We start from the raw sequence: 20694 nt of genomic DNA, 5'->3' as shown, positions 1-20694 counted from the left end.
AGCACACAAGGAGGAGATCCTACTGGATGTTGTAACTGAAAGGCCTGGAAGTTTCCTCTGCCTCCTCCCTCAGTGTAATATATGCTACCATGAATAGATCTTATGCACCTACCATGCACCAGGAACTGGGATAAGCATTTATGTTACTGACTGCTCACAGTAGCCTTATGATATGCATGTGATTATTACCCCCATTTCCCAGATGAAGAAACTGAGACTCAAGGGGTTAAGTATATGCTTACTCAAGGTCATATACAGCTACCAAGGGGTAGAACTAAGATCTGAATCCAAGATGTCTGACTTCACTATTCACCATTGCCTGACTTTTCTGGGGATCATTGGTTCTCTGTCCTTGTACCTGTCCTCCTTCTACACTGCTCCATGTCTCCATGTCCCTCTTATTAGTGCTCTTTCTCCTTCCCCCAAGACTCTCACAATCTCTGCCCAAGCTGAGGTTTTTCTGAATTCTCTGTCCTCATCCCCCAGAGGATTCCGTCAGGCTCCTCTGCCCCTAGTTGAGCACATGTCCCACACTCCTTGCTCCCTTGGCAGCTCAGAGTCAGAATCTCTTCACAGTGTCAGGTCACAGAGATCAAGGGAGTCTTTCAAGAATGAGAGCTGCCAAGTAAGGTTAGAACTGGGAGGGGGCTGTTGGAATAAGCAATAAGATCACAGGTGTCTTTGGTGGGTGCAAAGGTAGAAGTGCTAAAGCCAAACCAGACAGACGCTAATAGCTACAGTAGTGTTTCATACTTACCATGTGCTATTCTGAGCACTTTCTAAATATTAATTCATTTGATATTCACGACTCTATGAGAAAGGTATTATCATCCCTATTTCCCCATGGGGAAATTAAACACAGAAAGGTAAAACAGCTTGCTCAAGGTCACAAAGGTAGTTCACAGTGGAGTTCAGATTTGAAAATCTGGGCAGTCTGGCTCCAAACTCCATCCTGTAAACCGTCAAGCCATATATCCAACTCTGGGCTGTGAAGAGGGGAGAGGGTCATTGGTGGGTAGGACCAGAAGAGGGTGAGAGGCAAGAACTAGAGGAATGATAAAGACAGGTGGAGTAAATGATTTACAGGTGGAATGGTTCCCTCTCCTGGACCATAAACCAAAGGGATTTGTCAGCAGCTGGGAAGGGAGATAAGGTGACTCAGGAGGGAGGGGCTGGGTGGGGATTGGGGACTTCCCCTTCCTGGAGCAAGTCTTCTAGTCCTGTACCTTTATCCATGGCTCTGTGGGAAATTTCACAGCCCAGTGATCCAGAGTGTTGGCAACAGTCAGGAAGGTGAGGGCCACAGAAGTGAATGAGGGCAATGATTGAAATGCAGCAGCCTGGGATGCCCTAAAGGAGTACTGAAGGAAGCTCCCAGGACCTCAGAGCCTGAGTTCCTTCAGTCCCAGGGCCTGGGTGCCTAGATAACAAGACTCTTTAAGTGGTATGAAGCCCGGAATGCTCTAGGAAAGCCACAGATCAGAGCTTGGGAAGGGATGCATGGCCATGATGGCTGAGTCCCCAGAGCTGGTATCTCACCCTCCCTGGGAAAGATCCTTGGTATTCCAGACCTCTGGGACACACACACACACACACACACACACACACACAGCCTGAGTCCAGTTCTTTCCTCATATTGACATCTCACCTGGCTCACCTGGGCCCTGGAAAGAGAACATAACTCTTCTGGCCATGAGTAGGTTTCCAAACCTTGTTCATCCAGGAAGGTTCTTACAGAAAAAGGGGAAGGAAGGCCAGATGCCTTTCAGGTTAAAAATGAAAAAAAAAAAAAAAAAAAAAAAAAAAGATAAAGAAAAGAAAGGAAAAGAAAAGAAAAGCCTGCTTGGGCTCAAGGACTCCCCAGCTCTATCGAGATGAATCAGATACAATCCTGTCCTTGGGTGCCTGGGTGCTTCAGTCAGTTAAGTGTCTGACTCTTGATTTTGGCTCAGGTCACGATATCACTGATTATGAGATTGAGCCCTGGGTTGGGCTCTGAGCTGACAGCGCAGAGCCTGCTTGGGATTCTCTCTCTCCCTCTCTCTCGCCCCTCTCCCTGCTTGCACTCTCTCTCTCTCTCTCTCTCTCTCAAAATATATAAACTAAAAAAAAAAAAAAAAAGGTACAATCTTGTCCTCAAGGGCCACACAGGCTGGAAGGAGATGACCCCTGCAGACGGGTCACACAGCCCAGTGTGATTTGCTGCTGAGAGAGGAAACCTAGAGTGCGTTGGGGAGTGATCTGGGGAAGATCATGGACAGCTTCCCTGAGGATGCTCTGAGCTGGACCTTGCAGAAGCAGTGAAAAGGAGCTAGACCAGAGGCTGGTGATGGGAGCAGAGATGGGGTCATCTCAAAAGGCCTTGTATATCCAGTTTAAAAGCCAGGACCTGGCACTGTTTGGCTTGGGGACAGGCTGGCAGGGCTTCAGGTGAAACGTCTCTGCCTCTTCATCTCCGAAGGATTGCCTGGTTCTGGGACACAACAGAGGACTAATAGGTAGAAACCAAAGAGAACAGATTTGGCTTTTCATGGTAATAGCAACCCAGGCTCAATGCCTGCAGTGCTCCAGGCTCTGGATATTGTTTTTTTGAATAATCCCAATTGCCCTATGTGGAAGGTGTTATTGATCTTGTTTTATAGAGGAGGAAACAGAAGTTCAGAGAGATTAGGTAACTCTTACAAGGCTACAGAGAACTAGAATTCAAACCCAGGTTTGTCTGACTCCTAAGCTTGTGCTCCTAATCACCTCTCCATGTTCCTCTCTTTCAGAAATGCTTGTAAGAATCAGCTCACAATGTGGGGGAAGGAGCTTCTCAATACAGGTCAGAGTGGGGCCACCACTCCTGGGTTTTTGTGGATGACCTCACCACTGGGTGGGTAATTGAGCTGGTGCCTCAAATATTATTTCCTTTGTTTAACAGATGAAGAAATTGAGGCCTAGAAGTACAAATGGCCACTCAGGGGGCGCTTGGGTGGCTCAGTCGGTTAAGCGTCCGACTTCGGCTCAGGTCATGATCTCGCGGTCTGTGAGTTCGAGCCCCGTGTCGGGCTCTGTGCTGACAGCTCAGAGCCTGGAGCCTGTTTCAGATTCTGTGTCTCCCTCTCTCTGACCCTCCCCCGTTCATGCTCTGTCTCTCTCTGTCTCAAAAATAAATAAACGTTAAAAAAAAACAAAACAAAACAAAACAAAAAAAAACAAATGGCCACTCAGGATGCTAGGCACCCTTAGGAGTCAAGATGCTGGACACAGGGCTGAGGGAGGTCTGCATCGCTAGGCCTGAGTCCCAGGCCTGTGACCTTGTCAACTCTATGGGATAGGGATGGGGGATGGTTAAGCCAAGTCTCAGAGCCTGGACTAGAAGCCTGGCAGTGTGGCCAGTGCACAGGACTATGGTCCTAGGGCTCAAGCCCTTGTTTAGGCCCAAGTAGGCCACTTCCAGCCTTTGAGGTTGTGAAACTGAATACAGGAAAACCATGTAAAATAGAGTCTGGGGGCACCTGAGTGGCTCAGCCAGTTAAGCATCTCTCTCTCTCTCTCTCTCTCTCTTTTTTTAATGTTTATTTTGAGAGAGTGTAAGTGGGGCGGTGGCGGGGGGGGGGGCAGACAGAGGGGGACAAAGGATCTGAAATGGACTCTGCACTGACAGCAGTGAGCCTGATGACCTGAGCCAAAGTTGGAAGCTCAACCGACTGAGCCACCCAGGTGCCCCAAGCATCTGACTCTTGATTTCGCTTCAGGTCATGCTCTCACAGTCATGAGATCGAGCCCCAAGCTGGGCTCCGTACTGAGCATAGAGCCTGCTTAAGATTCTCTCTCTCCTTCTTCCCCTGCCCCTTCCCCTTCAAAAATAAAATAAATAAGATAAAATAAAATAAAATAGTCTGTAGGCCAGAAGGAGGGTAGTTCTCACACCCTACCAATTTGTCCTCAATTGCAGACCCCAAAAGGCAGAAGCATACCTTGCATTTTCCAACAACACAGAACCTACCTTACTACCCGTGCAAGAGGGAGAAAGACTTTTTCTTTGAATAGCAACAGCCCAGCCAATGAGAAGATGCCACAACTCAGCCAATGGGAAAAAAATCACCAGCCTCCAGTGGACTTTGTTCAAAGTAGCCCCTCTCAACATCCTCCTTTTTCTCTATAAAATAAAATAACATTCCTTTCCTTTGTTTTCTAGACTTGCCTATGGTTTGCTATAGCTTGCATGCCCTGAATTGCAATTCCTCTATTTTTTTAATAAACCCATTTTGCTGGTAAAATAACTGGATGTTTTATTTTCAAGCTCAACAAAGTCCACCAACTCAGGCTTTGAATCCTGCCTCCAATGCATCCCAGCTATATGACCTTGGGCAAGACATTTACCTCTTGGAGCCTCATCTATAAATGGGGATGAGTCCTGCCTCATGGGGTTGTGATGAGGATTCCACGAGAGGATGATATAGTAGTGCCTTTGGCACAGTGCCTGTCAGTCAGTGCTCTGTGATCAGCAGCTGTTGTAACAATTGATCATCATGCATCTGTCTTCTCACCTGGAGCGTGGGACAGTAATCCCTGTCATCCTGGTTTCAAGGACATGGTGTTATTTGTGTGTGCTGTGGGGTCAGTGCAGATGGCATTTCTGCCACCCAAAGGCCAGCCCAGCCCTGCAGGAGTAGGGGGACAAATCTAGTTCCCAGGACCAGGAGAAGCTGGGTGACAGCCTCAATCCATCAATGATAACCACAGTCCAGTTAAGCTTTATGGGCCTGGCAGATATTTAAGTGTGTTTCATGTGGGGGCTAGCCCAGTTCTCCTTCCTCAACACATGCTGCTGCTCAGAGCAGGTAGGCAGGTGTGGAGTGGGGGGTGACAGTACCTTGGGCCTCGGGAGACCAGCTATCAACAAGACCCCAAGGGATAGTTGTGGGTCTAGGCTAGAGTTGGATCTCCTGTCCTTAGCAGTTTATGATCTGGTTACTTTTAGCCCTGCAAGTGGAAGAGAATCCTGGGGAAGCCTCTTGCAGGAGAGGTTATAGATCTCAGCTCCCCTAGGCCCATGCCATCCTGGCTTGACCCACGTACACTGAGTTCTGGAGGGGATGGGGATGTGCTCTGTCTGCTCTGCAGCTTCCTCCCCCATGACTACTGACACAGGGTGAAGGCTGGATGTATGTGACCAGAATCGAAGGGAGGTTTCCCGGGGAACTAAGCTTGGTGATAAGAAGGAAAGCTAAGGAGAAGGTTTGCTGGGAAAGAGGGACACTCTGGGGGCAGCTCTTGTGACCTCCTGCTCAGGCCCCCAGCACCATGACGGTTTCATACACCCTCAAAGTGGCGGAGGCTCGCTTCGGAGGCTTCTCTGGCTTGCTTCTCCGTTGGAGGGGAAGCATCTACAAGCTCCTCTACAAAGAGTTCCTCCTCTTCATCGCCCTGTATGCTCTGCTCAGCATCACTTACCGGTAAGGGTGAGGTCTCAGGGCTGGCCTGTGGGGGACAGGGCTGCCCACTTCCCTCTAACCCAGGCTTACAACTGACCTTACCCAGGTTGCTGCTGACCCAGGAGCAGAGGCATGTATATGCTCAGGTGGCCCGATACTGTAATCGTTCGGCAGATCTCATCCCCTTATCCTTTGTACTGGGTAAGGCTCCCTCTAGTTCTCCCTGGTATCCTTCTTACCATCTTCCCTGACCTTTGGGTTGAGTTGATAGCGCTGAGAGTCAGAATTACCCCAACAGCACAGCCTAGAGGTTAACCAGAGCAGGCTCAGCAGACATAGGAGTTGTATCCTGGGTCCAGGATTTCCAGAGGGCTAGACCCTGCCTATCACTTGCTGGACCCTCACTCCACAAACAAGGGACAAAACACCTGCTGGCTTCAAACCCCCGCTCTGGGGGGAGGGGAGCTGCAGAGAGGTGACATCCCCTTCCCACCTTCATGGGAAGAGGGGCTCAGAGTTAACTACTACTAGTGGCCTTGAGCCACCACTTCTCTACCAGAGGTTTGCACTCCTCCATCCTCCGGGCCTGGCTTAGCAAGGAAGAGGCTTTAGGAAGAGGCACTTCCCCTGACATCAAGGCAGGACACTGGAGCCAGATGTGTCCTTCCCCCTGCTTCAGTTCAACCTAGCCTGGACCAGGCGCTCCAGCTGGGGGGCAGGGCATGCTAACTGCCAGACGCTCCCTCTTCCCTTCCTGTCCCCACTTCTGGGGCGGCTGACCAGGTTTCTACGTGACCCTGGTGGTGAACCGCTGGTGGGCCCAGTATACAAGCATCCCGCTGCCAGACCAGCTGATGTGCATCATCTCGGCCAGCGTGCACGGCGTAGACCAGCATGGCCGCCTGCTGCGCCGTACCCTCATCCGCTATGCCAACCTGGCGTCTGTGCTGGTGCTGCGCTCAGTCAGCACCCGCGTGCTCAAGCGTTTCCCCACTATGGAGCACGTGGTGGATGCAGGTGCGGACAGGGGCCCCTGGGGCTCGGCCGGGCCGATGCAAGTGCCACGCTGGGGAGCCCTGGCACAGCCCACCAGAGCCCGAAGCGGGCCTCCTAGGAGGAGATGTCTGACCCCCAAGGGGCAAGTCCTAGGCACAGGGGCTGAGTCTGCGCCCCACTCACTTTATCCCCTCAGGTTTCATGTCCCAGGAAGAGAGGAAAAAGTTTGAGAGCCTGAAATCCGACTTCAACAAGTACTGGATCCCATGTGTCTGGTTTACTAACCTGGCGGCCCAGGCCCGGAGGGACGGGAGAATCCGTGATGACATTGCTCTCTGCCTGCTCCTGGAAGTGAGTCTGCTCAGACCAGGCCCATTTATCCTCCTCCTCCTAGCTTTGCAAACCAGAACAATAATTTTAGTAATGAGCACTTAGATGGTGCCAACTTTGTACTGCACACTGTTGGAAGCACTGTATGTACATTAACTCATTAGCCATCACGACAACCCTTGAGACATTATCGGCATCCTTCTTTCACAGGTGAGAAAACTGAGGCAGAGCGGAAAAGAAACTTGCCGAAATCACACAGATAGTTAGTGGAGCTGGGACTCATACATTCTGGGTCCATGCTTGGAACTACATTGCTAAACTGCTTCCCATCACAAGCACTCCCACATTGGTAACACCTCCAACAGCCAACTGGGCCTCCAGGCCTGGTTTGTGTTGGGCTCCCAGTTCTTTCCCCATTCTTCCTTCCTCACCTCCACTGACTTCCTCTTCTTGCTCTTCCACCAGGAGCTGAACAAGTACCGGGCCAAGTGCAGCATGCTATTCCACTATGACTGGATCAGCATACCTCTTGTCTACACCCAAGTAACTGCCTCTCACCTCCCCAGTCCCAGTGCCTACTGCATGTCCTGTGCTGTGTGTGACACTGAGAACTAGAGATGGCACCTGCCCTGGGGCAGTTCAGTCCAGTGAGACACTGAACAACTAAGGGCTCATCCTCAAAGCATCCCCGGACCCCCACTAATAGGACCCCATCCCCTCTGATGCTGCCACACCTTGCTACACATCTAGTTCCTTGTCAGAGTCCCTCACTGGCCCTCAGGGGTGGGGAGGGCATTTTTCCCTGTCTTACTCGGCCCCGCTTCCTTCTCCAGGTGGTGACCATAGCCGTATACTCCTACTTTGCCCTCTCCCTGGTCGGCCGCCAGTTTGTGGAGCCAGAGGCAGGGCCTGCCAAACCTCGGGAGCCATTAGAGCCAGGCCAGGAGCCAGCGTCTACTCTGGGGGACCTGGACATGTATGTGCCTCTCACCACTCTGCTGCAGTTCTTCTTCTATGCTGGCTGGCTCAAGGTGGGCACATAGCGTGTTCATACCAGCTTGTTCTGTAGACATGTGGGTCCACCTCAACTTTGGGGATGGGGACTGGGGCTCTGAGCCCTGAAAACACTGTCTTACAACCTGCAGGTGGCTGAACAGATTATCAACCCCTTTGGGGAGGATGATGATGACTTTGAGACTAACCAGCTCATAGACCGCAACTTACAGGTGCGCCCGGTCCGGGGGCAACTCCCTGTTCTCCCCTCCTTGCCAGCTCTCCGCCTAAGTGTGGAGAGGACAGGAGGATCCTTATGACTTGCTGCCTGCCTCAGGTGTCCCTGCTCTCCGTAGACGACATGTACCAGAACTTGCCTCCCGCCGAGAAGGACCTGTACTGGGACGAAGACTCAGCGCAGCCGCCTTACACGGTGGCCACGGCAGCAGAGGCTCTGCGGCCTTCCTTCCTGGGCTCCACCTTCAACCTTCGGTGAGTGACCCAAGCTGGTGGAGGCAGGGGTTGACCTGTCCCGCGGGCCCCAGGTCCGCGCCCCCACTCTGGGGCGCCAGTGGATCGGTCCTTCCTGTTCCCCGCCCTCTCGGGAGAGTCAGTCCCAGGGCTGCTCGGCGCCAAGATCGCTCAGACCTCCCTCCCGTCCGCAGCGTGAGCGACGACCCCGAGCAGAACGTGCAGGTGGACACGTCCCCAGGGTCCGCTAGGCCGCTCCCGGCCGCGCAGACCCCGTTGCTCGGCCACTTGTTTGCCGCAGGAGCACCCTCGCCAGCGATCAGCCTCCGGACCTTTGGCCGCGTACGCGGAGCCCCCCGGACCCCTCATCTACTGCGCTTGCGAGCAGAGGAGGGCTGCGACCCCGAGGCCGCGGACCGCATTGAGGAGGCGTCGGTGGGGTCAGGGGACGAGGCCGGGGAGCCCTGAGAAAAGGCTGCCAGGGCCGGGCCCTCTTGCCTCCCCCAAGCCTGCCTCTGCTCTTTCCGCCCCACGCTGCCCTCCAGACGGCGCTGGTCCTGCCCTCGGACGCCATAAGAACACTTGCTGTGTGCCCTGAGCCAGAGCGTTTAGGGACGGATCTTCAAAGAGAAAGATGGCGGGGCCAGTGTCAGGGCTGGGAATGCGTCCACTTTGGCGGGAGAAGGTAGGATGGCTTGCTTGGGGACAGTGTAGCTAGAAGGATACACGTGCGAGGCCTAGAGGACAAGAACCCAGGTGCCCTGTTAATTTCCCGGGGAGCTGGGCCTGTTCTCAAACTTGAGGGAGCATCAGCGTCACTGACAGGCCTGTTCGGAACAGTTATGGGTGCCCCTTCCAGCATTTCTGATTCATTAGATATGGGACGGAACCCAAGAAGTTGCATTTCTTGTAAATTCCCAGGTGCTGTTGCTGCTGCTGGTCCAAACATTACAATTTGTGTGAGACATAAAAAGATATTGAGGGTATATCTTATCTTGATAATCTTACTCTGAAGAGGGATCAAAGTGTGTGTGCTGGGGGACTTTTGCTTTTCCTATAATATTCTTTGTTTTGTTTACAATGAGAATATAATCATTACTTGTGCAGTTATGGTTGCTTAAAACTAAATTGGCCTGCTGTGCAGTGGGATAGTGAGATAAAGATGATATGGAAGGGCTTGGGAATCTGTACTGGAGGCTGATTGAACTCATATGTGAAGGCAGTCTTTTTTTTTTTTTTTTTTAATTTTTTTTAACGTTTATTTATTTTTTGAGACAGAGAGAGACAAAGCATGAACGGGGGAGGGTTAGAGAGAGGGAGACACAGAATCTGAAACAGGCTCCAGGCTCCGAGCTGTCAGCACAGAGCCCGACGCGGGGCTCGAACCCACGGACTTCGAGATCATGACCTGAGCCGAAGTTGGCCGCTTAACCGACTGAGCCACCCAGGCGCCCCTGAAGGCAGTCTTACACCACCCTAGACCTTGGGCATTTGAACTTCTGAGTACCACATCCTTCTCTGTACCCACCAACCAACAGAAGAGACGATGTAAGGGGTGAAGCTGGGGTTCCATCTCTGTGGGGAAACCAGACTCAGACAACACTAGATGGAGTTGCCTTAACTGAGCTCCTCTAAGATTCCTGGCCTATAAATTCAGCCTCCATTAAAGAACTTGGTGAATGCTAAAACTGAATCTTAAGATCAAAGAATTACAGAGGACAGAAGTCAAAGGAGAGCAGAAACAAGAGTATAGAGGTTGAGTGCATGCTCTGGCATTGTAGACTGACTAGATAATGCTGGTTTTGCTACTTTCATACTGCTGGGTGACCATAGGTTACTGGATACCTAAGCATAGGTCTCCAAATGTATGGAGACAATAGCACCCCCAGGACAGCCATTCACCCGTAAGGTATTTAAGGTTTTTTCACAGGGTTAATAGGAAGTAGCCTTGCTCAGAGTAAGAATGGTCATCTGAAGGCTGTGGACATGAATACTGCCTGGATCCAAGACTTTTTAAAAAAGATTCTATTCATAAATTATAAGTAGAAGGGGAAGTATAGTTTTTTGGAACTCAAATTAGGAAATAAAGGCAAAGTGTTTAGTGTGGCTTTGCTGACCCATACCAACTCCTGACTCATACCTCTCAGTCAACAATAGCTAAAATTAAGGTGTTGCATGAAGATAATCACTGGATGGAAAGGTGGGGCACAGGCCTCCCCAGAGCAGCGGTAAGGTTTCAGAAGGTTGGGTTGATGTGTCCTGAAGTTTTTGTACTCAAAAATGGTGGCTGTCATCTTTCCCTATTGTCTCTTCACAGAAGTCTGCAATTTTGCCAAGCTAATGGACCAGTTGGGCGTTCACTTCTTTAACTCTTAAAAGTTACATACTTACACTTTCCATCAACTTCAACTTCGATAAAATCTTGTTTTTTAAAAAATTAATTTAACGGGGCGCCTGGGTGGCGCAGTCGGTTAAGCGTCTGACTTCAGCCAGGTCACGATCTCGCGGTCCGTGAGTTCGAGCCCCGCGTCAGGCTCTGGGCTGATGGCTCAGAGCCTGGAGCCTGTTTCCGATTCTGTGTCTCCCTCTCTCTCTGCCCCTCCCCCGTTCATGCTCTGTCTCTCTCTGTCCCAAAAATAAAATAAACGTTGAAAAAAAAAATTAAAAAAAAAAAATTAATTTAGGGGCGCCTGAGTGGCTCAGTCGGTTGAGTCCGACTTCGGCTCAGGTCATGATCTCACGGTTCGTGAGTTTGAGCCCTACATCGGGCTCTGGGCTAACAGCTCAGAGCCTGGAGCCTGCTTCAGATTCTGTCTCCCTGTCTGCCCCTCCGCTGCTTGCACTCGGGTCTCTCGCATTGTCTCAAAAATAAACATTTAAAAAAAATTTTAATAAAAAATTAATTTAGCACACTGGAGTGCTTGCTATGTTGCCCTGTACTTCCAGGTACTGGAGACAGAGCAGGATACAAACATACCTGTTCCCTGGAATTATATTCTAGTAGGACAAGACAAAATGAGCAAAATTTATGCCCAACTAAGGGATAAGGAGAAAAAGGAGGAAAAGATACAGCATTGAAGGGACTAACTTAAAAAACTGTGATCAGGGGCGCCTGGGTGGCTCAATCAGTTGAGCGGCCAACTTTGGCTCAGGTCATGATCTCACGGTCCGTGGGTTCGAGCCCCGCGTCGGGCTCTGTGCTGACAGCTCGGAGCCTGGAGCCTGCTTCGGATTCTGTGTCTCCCTCTCTCTGACCCTCCCCCGTTCATGCTCTCTCTGTCTCAAAAATAAATAAACGTTAAAAAAAAAATGTGATCAGAGAGGAAAAAAACGAGGGTCTAAGTAAGACCTGGAGAGTAAGCCATGTGGGTATTTGAAAGAAATTGTTTCCAACAAAAGAATAGCAAATGAACATACATTATTTACTCAGTAAGGCCAGGATCATAGGCACTATAGAAAAAAGGAGCAGGTCATGTAGAGTTCCATAGTGTTTGGTTAGGCTTTTGAGATGGTAAGTTGTCCTGTCAAAAACCTGATATATTTTTTTTAAGTTTGAGAGGGGGTGCCTGGGTGGCTCAGTTGGTTCAGCATCCTACTCTTAATTTTGGCTCTGGTCAAGATCTCAAGATTTGTTGAGTTTGAGCCCTATGTCGTCAGGCTCCGAGCTAACAGCACAGAGCCTGCTTGGATGCTCTCTCCCTTCCTCTCTGCTCCTCTACTGCTCACAGTCTTTCTCAAAAGAAATAAAAAGTTCAGACTACATGCGCAAGGGATGAGCAGAATGAGAATCCTATGCTAGCTCTGCACAGAGCCCTACATATGTCTTGATCTCATGAACTGACTCAACCACCCAGGTGGCCCCCAAAAACTGATTTTTTTTTAAAGTTTATTTTGAGAGACAGAGAGAGCATGAGTGGGGGAGGGGCAGAGAGAATCCCAAGCAGGGTCTGCACTGCCAGCACAGACCCCAGTGCAGGACTTGAACCCATGAAGCTGCAAGATCATGACCTGAACTGAAACCAAGAGTCGGGACCCTTAACTGACTGAACCACCCAGATGCCCCAAAAACCTGATCTTAAAACTGATCAACAGGGGCGCCTGGGTGGCTCAGTCCGTTGAGCATCAGACTTCGGCTCAGGTCACGATTTCACGGCTCAGGAGTTCAAGCCCCGCATCGGGCTCTGCACTGATAGGATAGCTCAGAGCCTGGAGCCTGCTTCAGATTCTGTGTCTCACTCTCTCTGTCCCTCCCCTGCTCGCACTCTCTCTCTCTCAAAAGTAAATAAACCTTAAAAAATTAAAAAAAAAACCAAAAACTTATCAACATTGCTAGGATTGTGTTGGGGACAACAGAAGCATTGAGTGCTACTTATAAAAAAGTGACTGGAAGGTGGATGGTTTTAAAGGTTGAAGCAATTAAGACCTGGGATTATTAGATGTTAGCATATAAGGGTCAGAATGACCCAAGATTTTGATTTAAACAGCTGTATAAAGACAACTGTTTGCTATAATCAAACAGCTGAGAAACTATTTGAAAAGGAAAAGCTGAAGAATGTTATCCATTTTTAACATGTTCACCTTTGAGAGTCCAATTATGATATACAAATGCAGGTGTTAAGTAGGTTTGGGTTAAAGTTAGAAAAATGCATCATATGGGGCACCTGGGTGGCTTGAGCCAGTTGAGTGCCCAACTCTTGATATAGGCTCAGGTGATCTTGGTGGTCATGAGATGGAGCCCTGAGTCAGGTCCGCAGTGAGCATGGAGCCTGCCTGGGATTCTCTCTGCCCCTCCTCTGCTCTCAATAAATATTAAAAAAAAATGCATCATAAACCACATTCAATACCTACAACAGACAATGTACAGCCAAGCTGGAGACAAAGAACTGAACTTTGCAGATTTAGCAATGCAGAAACCGTTATCTTGCACACTTTAGTAAGAGGGGAAGGGGGATTAGGTTTCAAAAGAAAATTAACTTCAGAAAGACATTAAAAAACTGAAAGATACAGATACGGAAGTGTGCTCAACTTCCTCAACAATGTACAAAAGAAATTTGGAATACAATTTCCAGGTTTATAGGCTATTCACAAACCCAGGCTGAAAACTTCCCAGCTAAAACCTTAAGACCAAGGTGCACATAGGGAAAGGGTACAGGACCTCTAAAAGAGCCAAATTTACAGAGGCAGCATGGTTTCAGGTACCAGTCATGGTCAACACAGTAATATTGGGGGCCCAGTGCTGAGATACCTCCCTTATACAGTTTCTGCTTGGCCTGCATGCCACATCCCTGTTCCCACTAAACGCTAGCCTTTGGGGTGAGAAATGCTCCCCGTTACCGACAGCCCACACCTAAGGTTGGCCTTCAGGCAGAGTGAGCTGGGGCACTCTACGGTTTCCCAAGCAATCAGATATTCACACATGAATACAGGGCAGAATAAACACCTTTTATTACATGACCGAAGATAGGAAGGAGGAAGATTTATTTGCCTTTCCGGGCTTTGATTTTCCTCAGATAGAACTCTAGCTCCTTGCCCTCCAGTACATAGCCATCTGCTCGGCCACACTGGCCTGGTCTTGAAGCGATGCAAGCTGCAAGAGAGTATGCATTCATTAGCAAAATGACAATGTGGCCCTATCCAAACCTAGGTATTGCCTTAGAAGTCCATGTTGGTTTAGGTATCCTGGGGTGGGGTGGGGTGGGGGTGGTGGTGAGGGCAAGCTTAAAGCCCACTGTCTCCTCAGATAAGACTTCATCGTCACTTAAAAGTCAGTAGCAGAACTGGACAAAGTTTTCATCACTGAGACAGCCCCCTCAGCCCACACATGCACGGACTTCTCAAAATACTTCTGGGAGTTAGAGGCAGAGGGCAAACTTAGGCCTATGGACTCCTGTCCACTATTTCCCATTTGAGCTTCATACTAATGGGATGACCACACGTTCTGAGTTTTGCTTGTATTCTGTTATCATTTAACTCTCCTGGTGAAGCCTCTACCACAAGGCTGGCCAGTAAAAAGAACAAAAGAGGCAAGAATAAAATGCAGAGGATATACAGTTATCCGGACACCCCCTCCCCCAAGGCGACAGCTATCTCACCAAGAAGCTTGCCCTGCTGGAACTGCTCCTCCAGAAGACTGCTTATTTTGGCATTCTTTTTCCTCTCATCATATTTCTTCTGAATTTTCTTTGATCGTTTTTTGTTTAAAATCTCTTCCTCCTCGGGAGTCTAAATAAAGGAGACAGATGACTTAGCTGGAGCTCCCCAAGCACTGGCTCAGGGAAGGAATGTCCTCACAGCTTTGGGCCCAGTACATCCCAATCCCTGCTGCCTTCCTCAGCACTAAAAGCTTTCATCTCTTTCCCTTCAGCAGCAGAACTGGACGCAGTTTTCATCATAAGAAGGCTGCAATGAGGCTGGCCTCCCCCGCCCAACAGGGAAGTTGGCACCCCAAAAACGCACCAGCTTGGCCCCCTTCTTGCGGCCCAGGGGCAGTGCATAGTGGGACTCGTACCACTGCCGGTACGGTGTGCTGTCAATGAGCACGATACAGTTCTTCACCAAGGTCTTGGTGCGGACCAGTTCGTTGTTGGATGCATTGTAGACAACATCAATAATCCTTGTTTTGCGCGTACAACCTGCTCACAGGAGAAATTCAGAATCAAGTCCTGTAAACAACTGGCTTTGTTGTTCCTTGCACATCCTACCCCATAGTGCCTAAGGAAAAGGGAACTCTAAGCCGTTACCCAGCCACAGGGTGTCAGCTCATCTTCCACAAAGCCACCTTTCCAGAGATGGCTGGCAACCACACATAAATAAGGTCTAGATTCAGCCCCAATCCCTGAGGCTATAGGACTTAAGAGACAAAACAGGATAGAGGGAATTCTCCAGCTACCACAACCTTAAGATCTTTCAAACAAAGAGACACTTCAGTATCTTGATGGAGGCCAAGGACTTCCTGTTAAAAAGTACCTACTGAAGCTTAGGAAATTTTAGGGATTGAGTTCCCACCCGCTCCTAGAGGGCCTCACTCACACTCAGAGCCCCAGGAGAAGTTCCCCACATCCAGCCTCAAGGCACGGTACTTCTTATTGCCTCCCCGAACCCGGACTGTGTGTATACGGCGGGGGCCAATCTGGAAAACACAAGGAGACAGGAACTAGGTTATCCAAGAGAGCAAGACAACAAAGGGAAGGGTACCCAGGCTGGACGGAGGCAACACAGTCAGTGTAACTATGACAAGTCCTAGCATTGGCAAGTGGCACACAGGTGACCAAGACGGCCACAACCACGCCTAAGGATACTTTTTCATCACTCTAGTTACCTCCAAGAGGAAAAACCTAATTCCAAACACTGAAAACTAAGTCTCTATTCAACAAAAATACTAGGTTTCTGACTATCATTTGAGGAGCCCATCCCCTCCAGGTGCCCTTTAAGTCCTAGTACACAGCATCTGTCTCCATGCAATCTCTTTAGTCTCAACCAACAGGTAAAGGTGAGGAGGCCGCCCAGTCCCCTAGACAGATCACAGAGCCCTGCAAAGATTCAACCACCACAAGCAGAGGCCAGACCACGCCGGAGACTAGGGGGACGCGAACGCCCCGCACGCACCTTAGTGTTGGCAGCGGGGCGTCCCAGCTCATACTTCCGCTTCTTGTGGTAGGGCTTTCTCTTGCCCCCGGTCTTGCGGCGCTTGTGCCAGTTGTCCCGAGAGATGCCTACATGCCGGAGCGGGGACGGAAGCTTTAGCCATTGGGCCTCGGGCCGGCACCTCGCAAGCCCCAACCCCCCCGCGCCGGACGGGCCGCACGCTCAGCTCTCCAAGGTTGGTTCCCCCACTGCGCACTCGGGAGTTTACAGCATTATCAAGGTGTCATCATCCACATGCGGCCCAGCCCGGGCTCCTTCCCATGGCAGCCATGTTGGTATGCCTGCAACCCCAAGCTCCTACAGCCCCTGGAGGGGGCCTCAGCGGCCAGAACCCGAGCACTACCCTCCTCGTGGCTGCTCCGTGCCAGGGGTCGGGGCGCCCGCACTCCTGACTTGACTGCGAAGCAGGATGGCGCCGGATCGAGCTCGTCCCCCTTCCCGGGCCCCGAAGCAGAGCGACACTCACCCATCACTCTCGGCGCTGGCTGCGAAAGGGAAAACGCAAAGCCTCACGGTCCGGTTTGTAAAACGCAGTCCCGCCCCCTTTAACGTGCTTTCTGCGCGCCGCTGTGAGGATCCCGGAGTCTGAGTGCGACGTCACTGACATTTCTGCGACAGTACCGCGGACCTCCCGCTGCGAGAGGGGCCTCTGCGCTCCTAACTCTTGGACAGCGCTGGACCCGCGTTTGCTGCCGCTCGCTAGAGGTTGAGGGCTTTAGGGTACATCCGAGGTGGAGTCACCTGGCTTTACGCTTTGAAAAGACTCCTTTTAGAAGCTGGGCGCAGCTGCAATGGGAAAAGGTGGAAGGCAGCAAGGAGGGAAACGAGTGGTGGACTTAGGTTTGATTCTGAAGGGTTTGGTGATACATTGGGCTTGGGGGGAGGGGGTTAGGGAAAGGGGTGTGTGTCGAGGATTACTAATTCCTCACTTGATCAGTTGGATGAAAATCGGTGCCTTTTACTGAGATGGGGGTAAACTAAGGTAGGAGCGGTTCTGGTCATGTTCATTTTGAGATCTCGGTGACCTCTAAGTGGGAATGACGGGCAGCTGGATGTTCATGTCTTGGTCATCCTTATGGAAGAAATTTGGACAGAAGATGTTACTTTGGGAATCATTACTATGCAAATGTAATTAAAGTTTCCAGAATGAATGGCATCTAGGGAGAGAACATAAAGCACACTTTTCTTGTAAAATGTACTAAATAAATACTTTAGGCTTGTGAGATACAGAGTCTGTGTCACAACTACTCGACTTCGCTAGTGTGGTGTGAGAGTAATCCTAGACAATAGTAAACAAATGTGTGTGGCAGTGTTCCAAAACTTACGATACTGAGATTCATCTCTCATGAACCATTACGCTTTTGATTTTTTACAAACATTTAAAAACGTAATAACTCTTGGCGCACGGGCTCAATCAGCATACTGTGATGTGCCAACCCTTTAGCATAAAGAAATACAGGAAAATGTTCTAGGTCCAAGGCTTGAGGAATATGAACATTTAAGGCCAGGTAAAGAAAAACTGGCAGAGGAGACAAGGAGCAGTTAGACTGACAGGAAGAAAGCTAGCATAGTATATCATGGTCTAATGCTACTGTAAAGGGTAGTGAAGGTCTAAAAAGGGATTCTTGGATTTAGTAACTTGAAAACCTTTTTAAAAAAATTTTTAATGTTTTATTTTTGAGAGAGAGAGAGTGAGCGAGCAAGCAGGTGAAGGGCAGAGAGAAAGGGAGAAACAGAATCCAAAGCAGGTTCCAGGCTCTGAGCTGTCAATACAGAGCCCAATGTGGGGCTTGAACTCATGAACCTCGAGATCATGACCTGAGCCGAAGTTGGACACTTAACTGACTAAGCCACCCAGGCATCCCTCCCCACAGCAATGAAATTTTTTTTTTAATTTTTTTAACGTTTATTTATTTTTGAGACAGAGAGAGACAGAGCATGAACGGGGGAGGGTCAGAGAGAGGGAGACACAGAATCTGAAACAGGCTCCAGGATCTGAGCTGTCAGCACAGAGCCCGACGCGGGGCTCGAACTCACGGACCGCGAGATCATGACCTGAGCCGAAGTTGGCCGCCCAACCGACTGAGCCACCCAGGCGCCCCAGCAATGAAATTTTTAAAAAATAATAAGAGAGGAGACTGGCTAGTGGCTGGAGGGGAAACGGATCAAAGGGCAGTATTTAAAGGAGTAAATTGCCTAAAGGAGTCCTTTACACTCTGCTCCCAATCCTATCACAGCCCTTTGAAGGGATTCTCTCATTGTCTCTGCTCAAAATCTCACCTCCATGTACAAACACACATGGGAGGACTTTTCTGAGCCTGCTGCTTTCTAAAGTAACAATGCTTGGGGTGCCTGTCTGGTTCAGTCAGTAGAGCATGTGACTCTTGATCTCTGGGTTTTGAGTTCAAGCCCCATGTTGGGGGTAGAGCTTACTTTAAAAAAAAACAACAATCAAGGGGTGCCTGGGTGGCTCAGTCAGGTAAAGGTCCTACTTTCTTTTTTTTTAATATTTATTTTGAGAGAGAGCAAGGCTGAATGCAGGAGGGGCAGAGAGAGAGAGAGAGAGAGAGAGAGAGAATCCCAAGCAGGCTCTGCACTGCCAGCACAGGGCCCAACTTGGGGCCTCTCAGGTTATGAACCCTGAGATCATGACTGGAGCCAAAACCAAGAGTCTGATGCTTAACTGGCTGAGCCACCCACGTGCCCCAAGCACCCTACCTTTGATTTCTGCTCCGGTCGTGATCTCACAGTTTGTGAAGTTGCCCCATATTGGGCTATGTGCTGATGGCACTGGGCCTGCTTGGGATTCTGTCTCTCGTTCTCTCTGCCCCTCCCCCCCTTGTGCGTGCTCTCTCTCTCAAAATAAATAAACTTAAAAAGTAAATAAAATAAATGGGAAAAAAACATGGTCACTTCAAAACACACAAAAAAAGCATTTGACAAAATCTAATGCCTTTCATGATAAAAATACTTAAACTAGAAACAGAATTGAACTTCTTCCACGTGAGAAAGACCATCTATAAAAACCCATAGGTAGAATCAAACTTAATGATCAGGAACAAGACAAGGACATTAACTCTCACCACCTTTTTTTTTTTTTTTTTTTAATTTCTGGGAGGAGGGCGCAAGTGAGCGAGGAGCAGAGAGAGAGGGAGGGAGAATTCCAGGAGGGGCAGGGAGAGAAATTATTATTACACTATATGTTACCTAACTTAGATTTAAATTAAAATTAAAAAAAAAAAAAAGGCGGCACCTGGGTGGCTCAGTTGGTTAAGCATCCGACTTCAGCTCAGGTCATGATCTCCTGGTTCATGGGTTCGAGCCCCGCATGGGCTCTCTGCTGACAGCTCAGAGCCTGGAGCCTGCTTCAGATTCTGTGTCTCCCTCTCTGCCCCTCCCCTGTTCACACTGTCTCTCAAAAATAAATGTAAAAAAAAAATTTTTTTTTAATGTGTTAAAAGTGACAGTGCAAAAATGAGAGAAAGTTATAGAGGACTTGATGAATCTTATTTCATGATTTAATTTTTCCAAGTAATCTGTACACCATACATGGGACTTGAACTCAGGACCCTGCGATCAAGAGTCACATACTCTACCAACTGAGCCAGTCAGGCACCCCAACATGGATCTTAAATGCTAAGACCTCATATTGTATGATTCCATTTATATGAAATGTCCAGAATAGCAAGTCCATAGAGAAAGTAGATTAGTGGTTGCCAGGGGCTGGGGGAAGAGGAGATTGGGGGATGACTGCTAATGCGTATTGGGTTTCTTTTTGGGTGAAAATGTTCTTGAATTGGGGCACCTGGGTGGTTCAGTTGGTTAAGCATCCAACTTTGGCTCAGGTCATGATCTCATGTTTCTGAGTTTGAGCCCTGCATCGGGCTCTTTGCTGTCAGCGTGGAGCCTGCTTCAGATTCTGTCTCCCTCGCTGTCTGTCCCTCCCCCACTTGTGCACATGCTGCGCGCTCTCTCAAAAAGAAACATTAAAAAAAAAAAAAAAGAAACAATGTTCTGGAATCAGTGGTGATGGTTGTCCGATTAAATCAATATGCCAAAACCATTGAATTCATAGTATGTGAATTTTAAAAGGGTGACTTTTATAGTACGTGGATTGTATCTCAATAAAGCTGTTATTTAAAAAAAAAAAAGCCCTGGTATATTCAAGAAATAAAGGTCAGTGTAGTTGGAGCGGTAGGAGATGCAGTGTATTCATTCATTTAAAAATATGAATTGTGTGCTTACCATATGTTCCAGACGTTATGGATACAGTATTAAATAAAACAAAAATCTTTGTCCTTATGCGCTTAGCTAGCTAGCACTTATTTTATTTTTTAATTTACATCCAAGTTAGCATATAGTGCAAAAATGATTTCAGTAGATTCCAGTGATTCATCCCCTACATTTAACACCCAGTGCTCAACCCAGCAAGTGTCTTCCTTAATGCCTCTTACCCTTTTAGCCCATCCCCCCTCCCACAGCCCCTCCAGCAACCCTATGTTTGTTCTCTATATTTAAGAGTCTCTTATGTTTTGACCCCTCCCTGTTTTTATATTATTTTTGCCTCCCTTCCCTTATGTTCATCTGTTCCGTGTCTTAAAGTCCTCATATGAGTGAAGTCATATATTTGTCTTTCTCTAATTTCGCTTAGCATAATACCCTCTAGTTCCATCCACATAGTTGCAAATGGCAAGATTTCATTCTTTTTGATTGCCGAGTAATACTCCATTGCGTATATATATACCACATCTTCTTTATCCATTCATCCGTCAGTGGGCATTTGGGCTCTTTCCATACTTTGGCTATGGTCGATAAGCTAGCTAGAACTTATATAGCA

The 20694-nt window shown here is 48.9% G+C and overlaps 2 protein-coding genes and 4 non-coding genes across 6 annotated transcripts; 1 reads left to right on the top strand and 5 right to left on the bottom strand.

The window, feature by feature from the left end:
- Positions 1–4824: 4824 nt before the first annotated feature.
- BEST4 (bestrophin 4) lies at positions 4825–9049 on the top strand. Its single transcript, XM_045477089.1, has 9 exons — positions 4825–5444; positions 5530–5624; positions 6207–6440; positions 6616–6770; positions 7215–7292; positions 7583–7780; positions 7895–7975; positions 8080–8234; positions 8408–9049. The coding sequence occupies exons 1-9, from the start codon at positions 5293–5295 to the stop codon at positions 8679–8681; spliced, it is 1422 nt and encodes a 473-aa protein (XP_045333045.1). The 5' UTR covers positions 4825–5292; the 3' UTR covers positions 8682–9049.
- A 4585-nt stretch (positions 9050–13634) lies between these two features.
- On the bottom strand, positions 13635–16451 carry RPS8 (ribosomal protein S8). The gene is made up of 6 exons (XM_045477088.1): positions 16324–16451; positions 15819–15925; positions 15243–15342; positions 14670–14845; positions 14306–14435; positions 13635–13800 (listed from the first exon to the last, which is right to left on the bottom strand). The coding sequence occupies exons 1-6, from the start codon at positions 16325–16327 to the stop codon at positions 13691–13693; spliced, it is 627 nt and encodes a 208-aa protein (XP_045333044.1). The 5' UTR covers positions 16328–16451; the 3' UTR covers positions 13635–13690.
- Positions 13945–14015, bottom strand: LOC123600234. The gene has a single exon (XR_006713593.1). It is a non-coding gene; the product is annotated as a small nucleolar RNA SNORD38 (small nucleolar RNA).
- On the bottom strand, positions 14540–14609 carry LOC123600235. The gene has a single exon (XR_006713594.1). It is a non-coding gene; the product is annotated as a small nucleolar RNA SNORD38 (small nucleolar RNA).
- Positions 15426–15529, bottom strand: LOC123600237. The gene has a single exon (XR_006713596.1). It is a non-coding gene; the product is annotated as a small nucleolar RNA SNORD46 (small nucleolar RNA).
- Positions 16013–16092, bottom strand: LOC123600227. The gene has a single exon (XR_006713586.1). It is a non-coding gene; the product is annotated as a small nucleolar RNA SNORD55/SNORD39 (small nucleolar RNA).
- Positions 16452–20694: the final 4243 nt, after the last annotated feature.

This window comes from Leopardus geoffroyi, chromosome C1 (assembly GCF_018350155.1).
Source record: "Leopardus geoffroyi isolate Oge1 chromosome C1, O.geoffroyi_Oge1_pat1.0, whole genome shotgun sequence".
Lineage (NCBI taxonomy): Eukaryota > Metazoa > Chordata > Mammalia > Carnivora > Felidae > Leopardus > Leopardus geoffroyi.
This window is presented reverse-complemented; position numbering and strand designations above follow the sequence as displayed.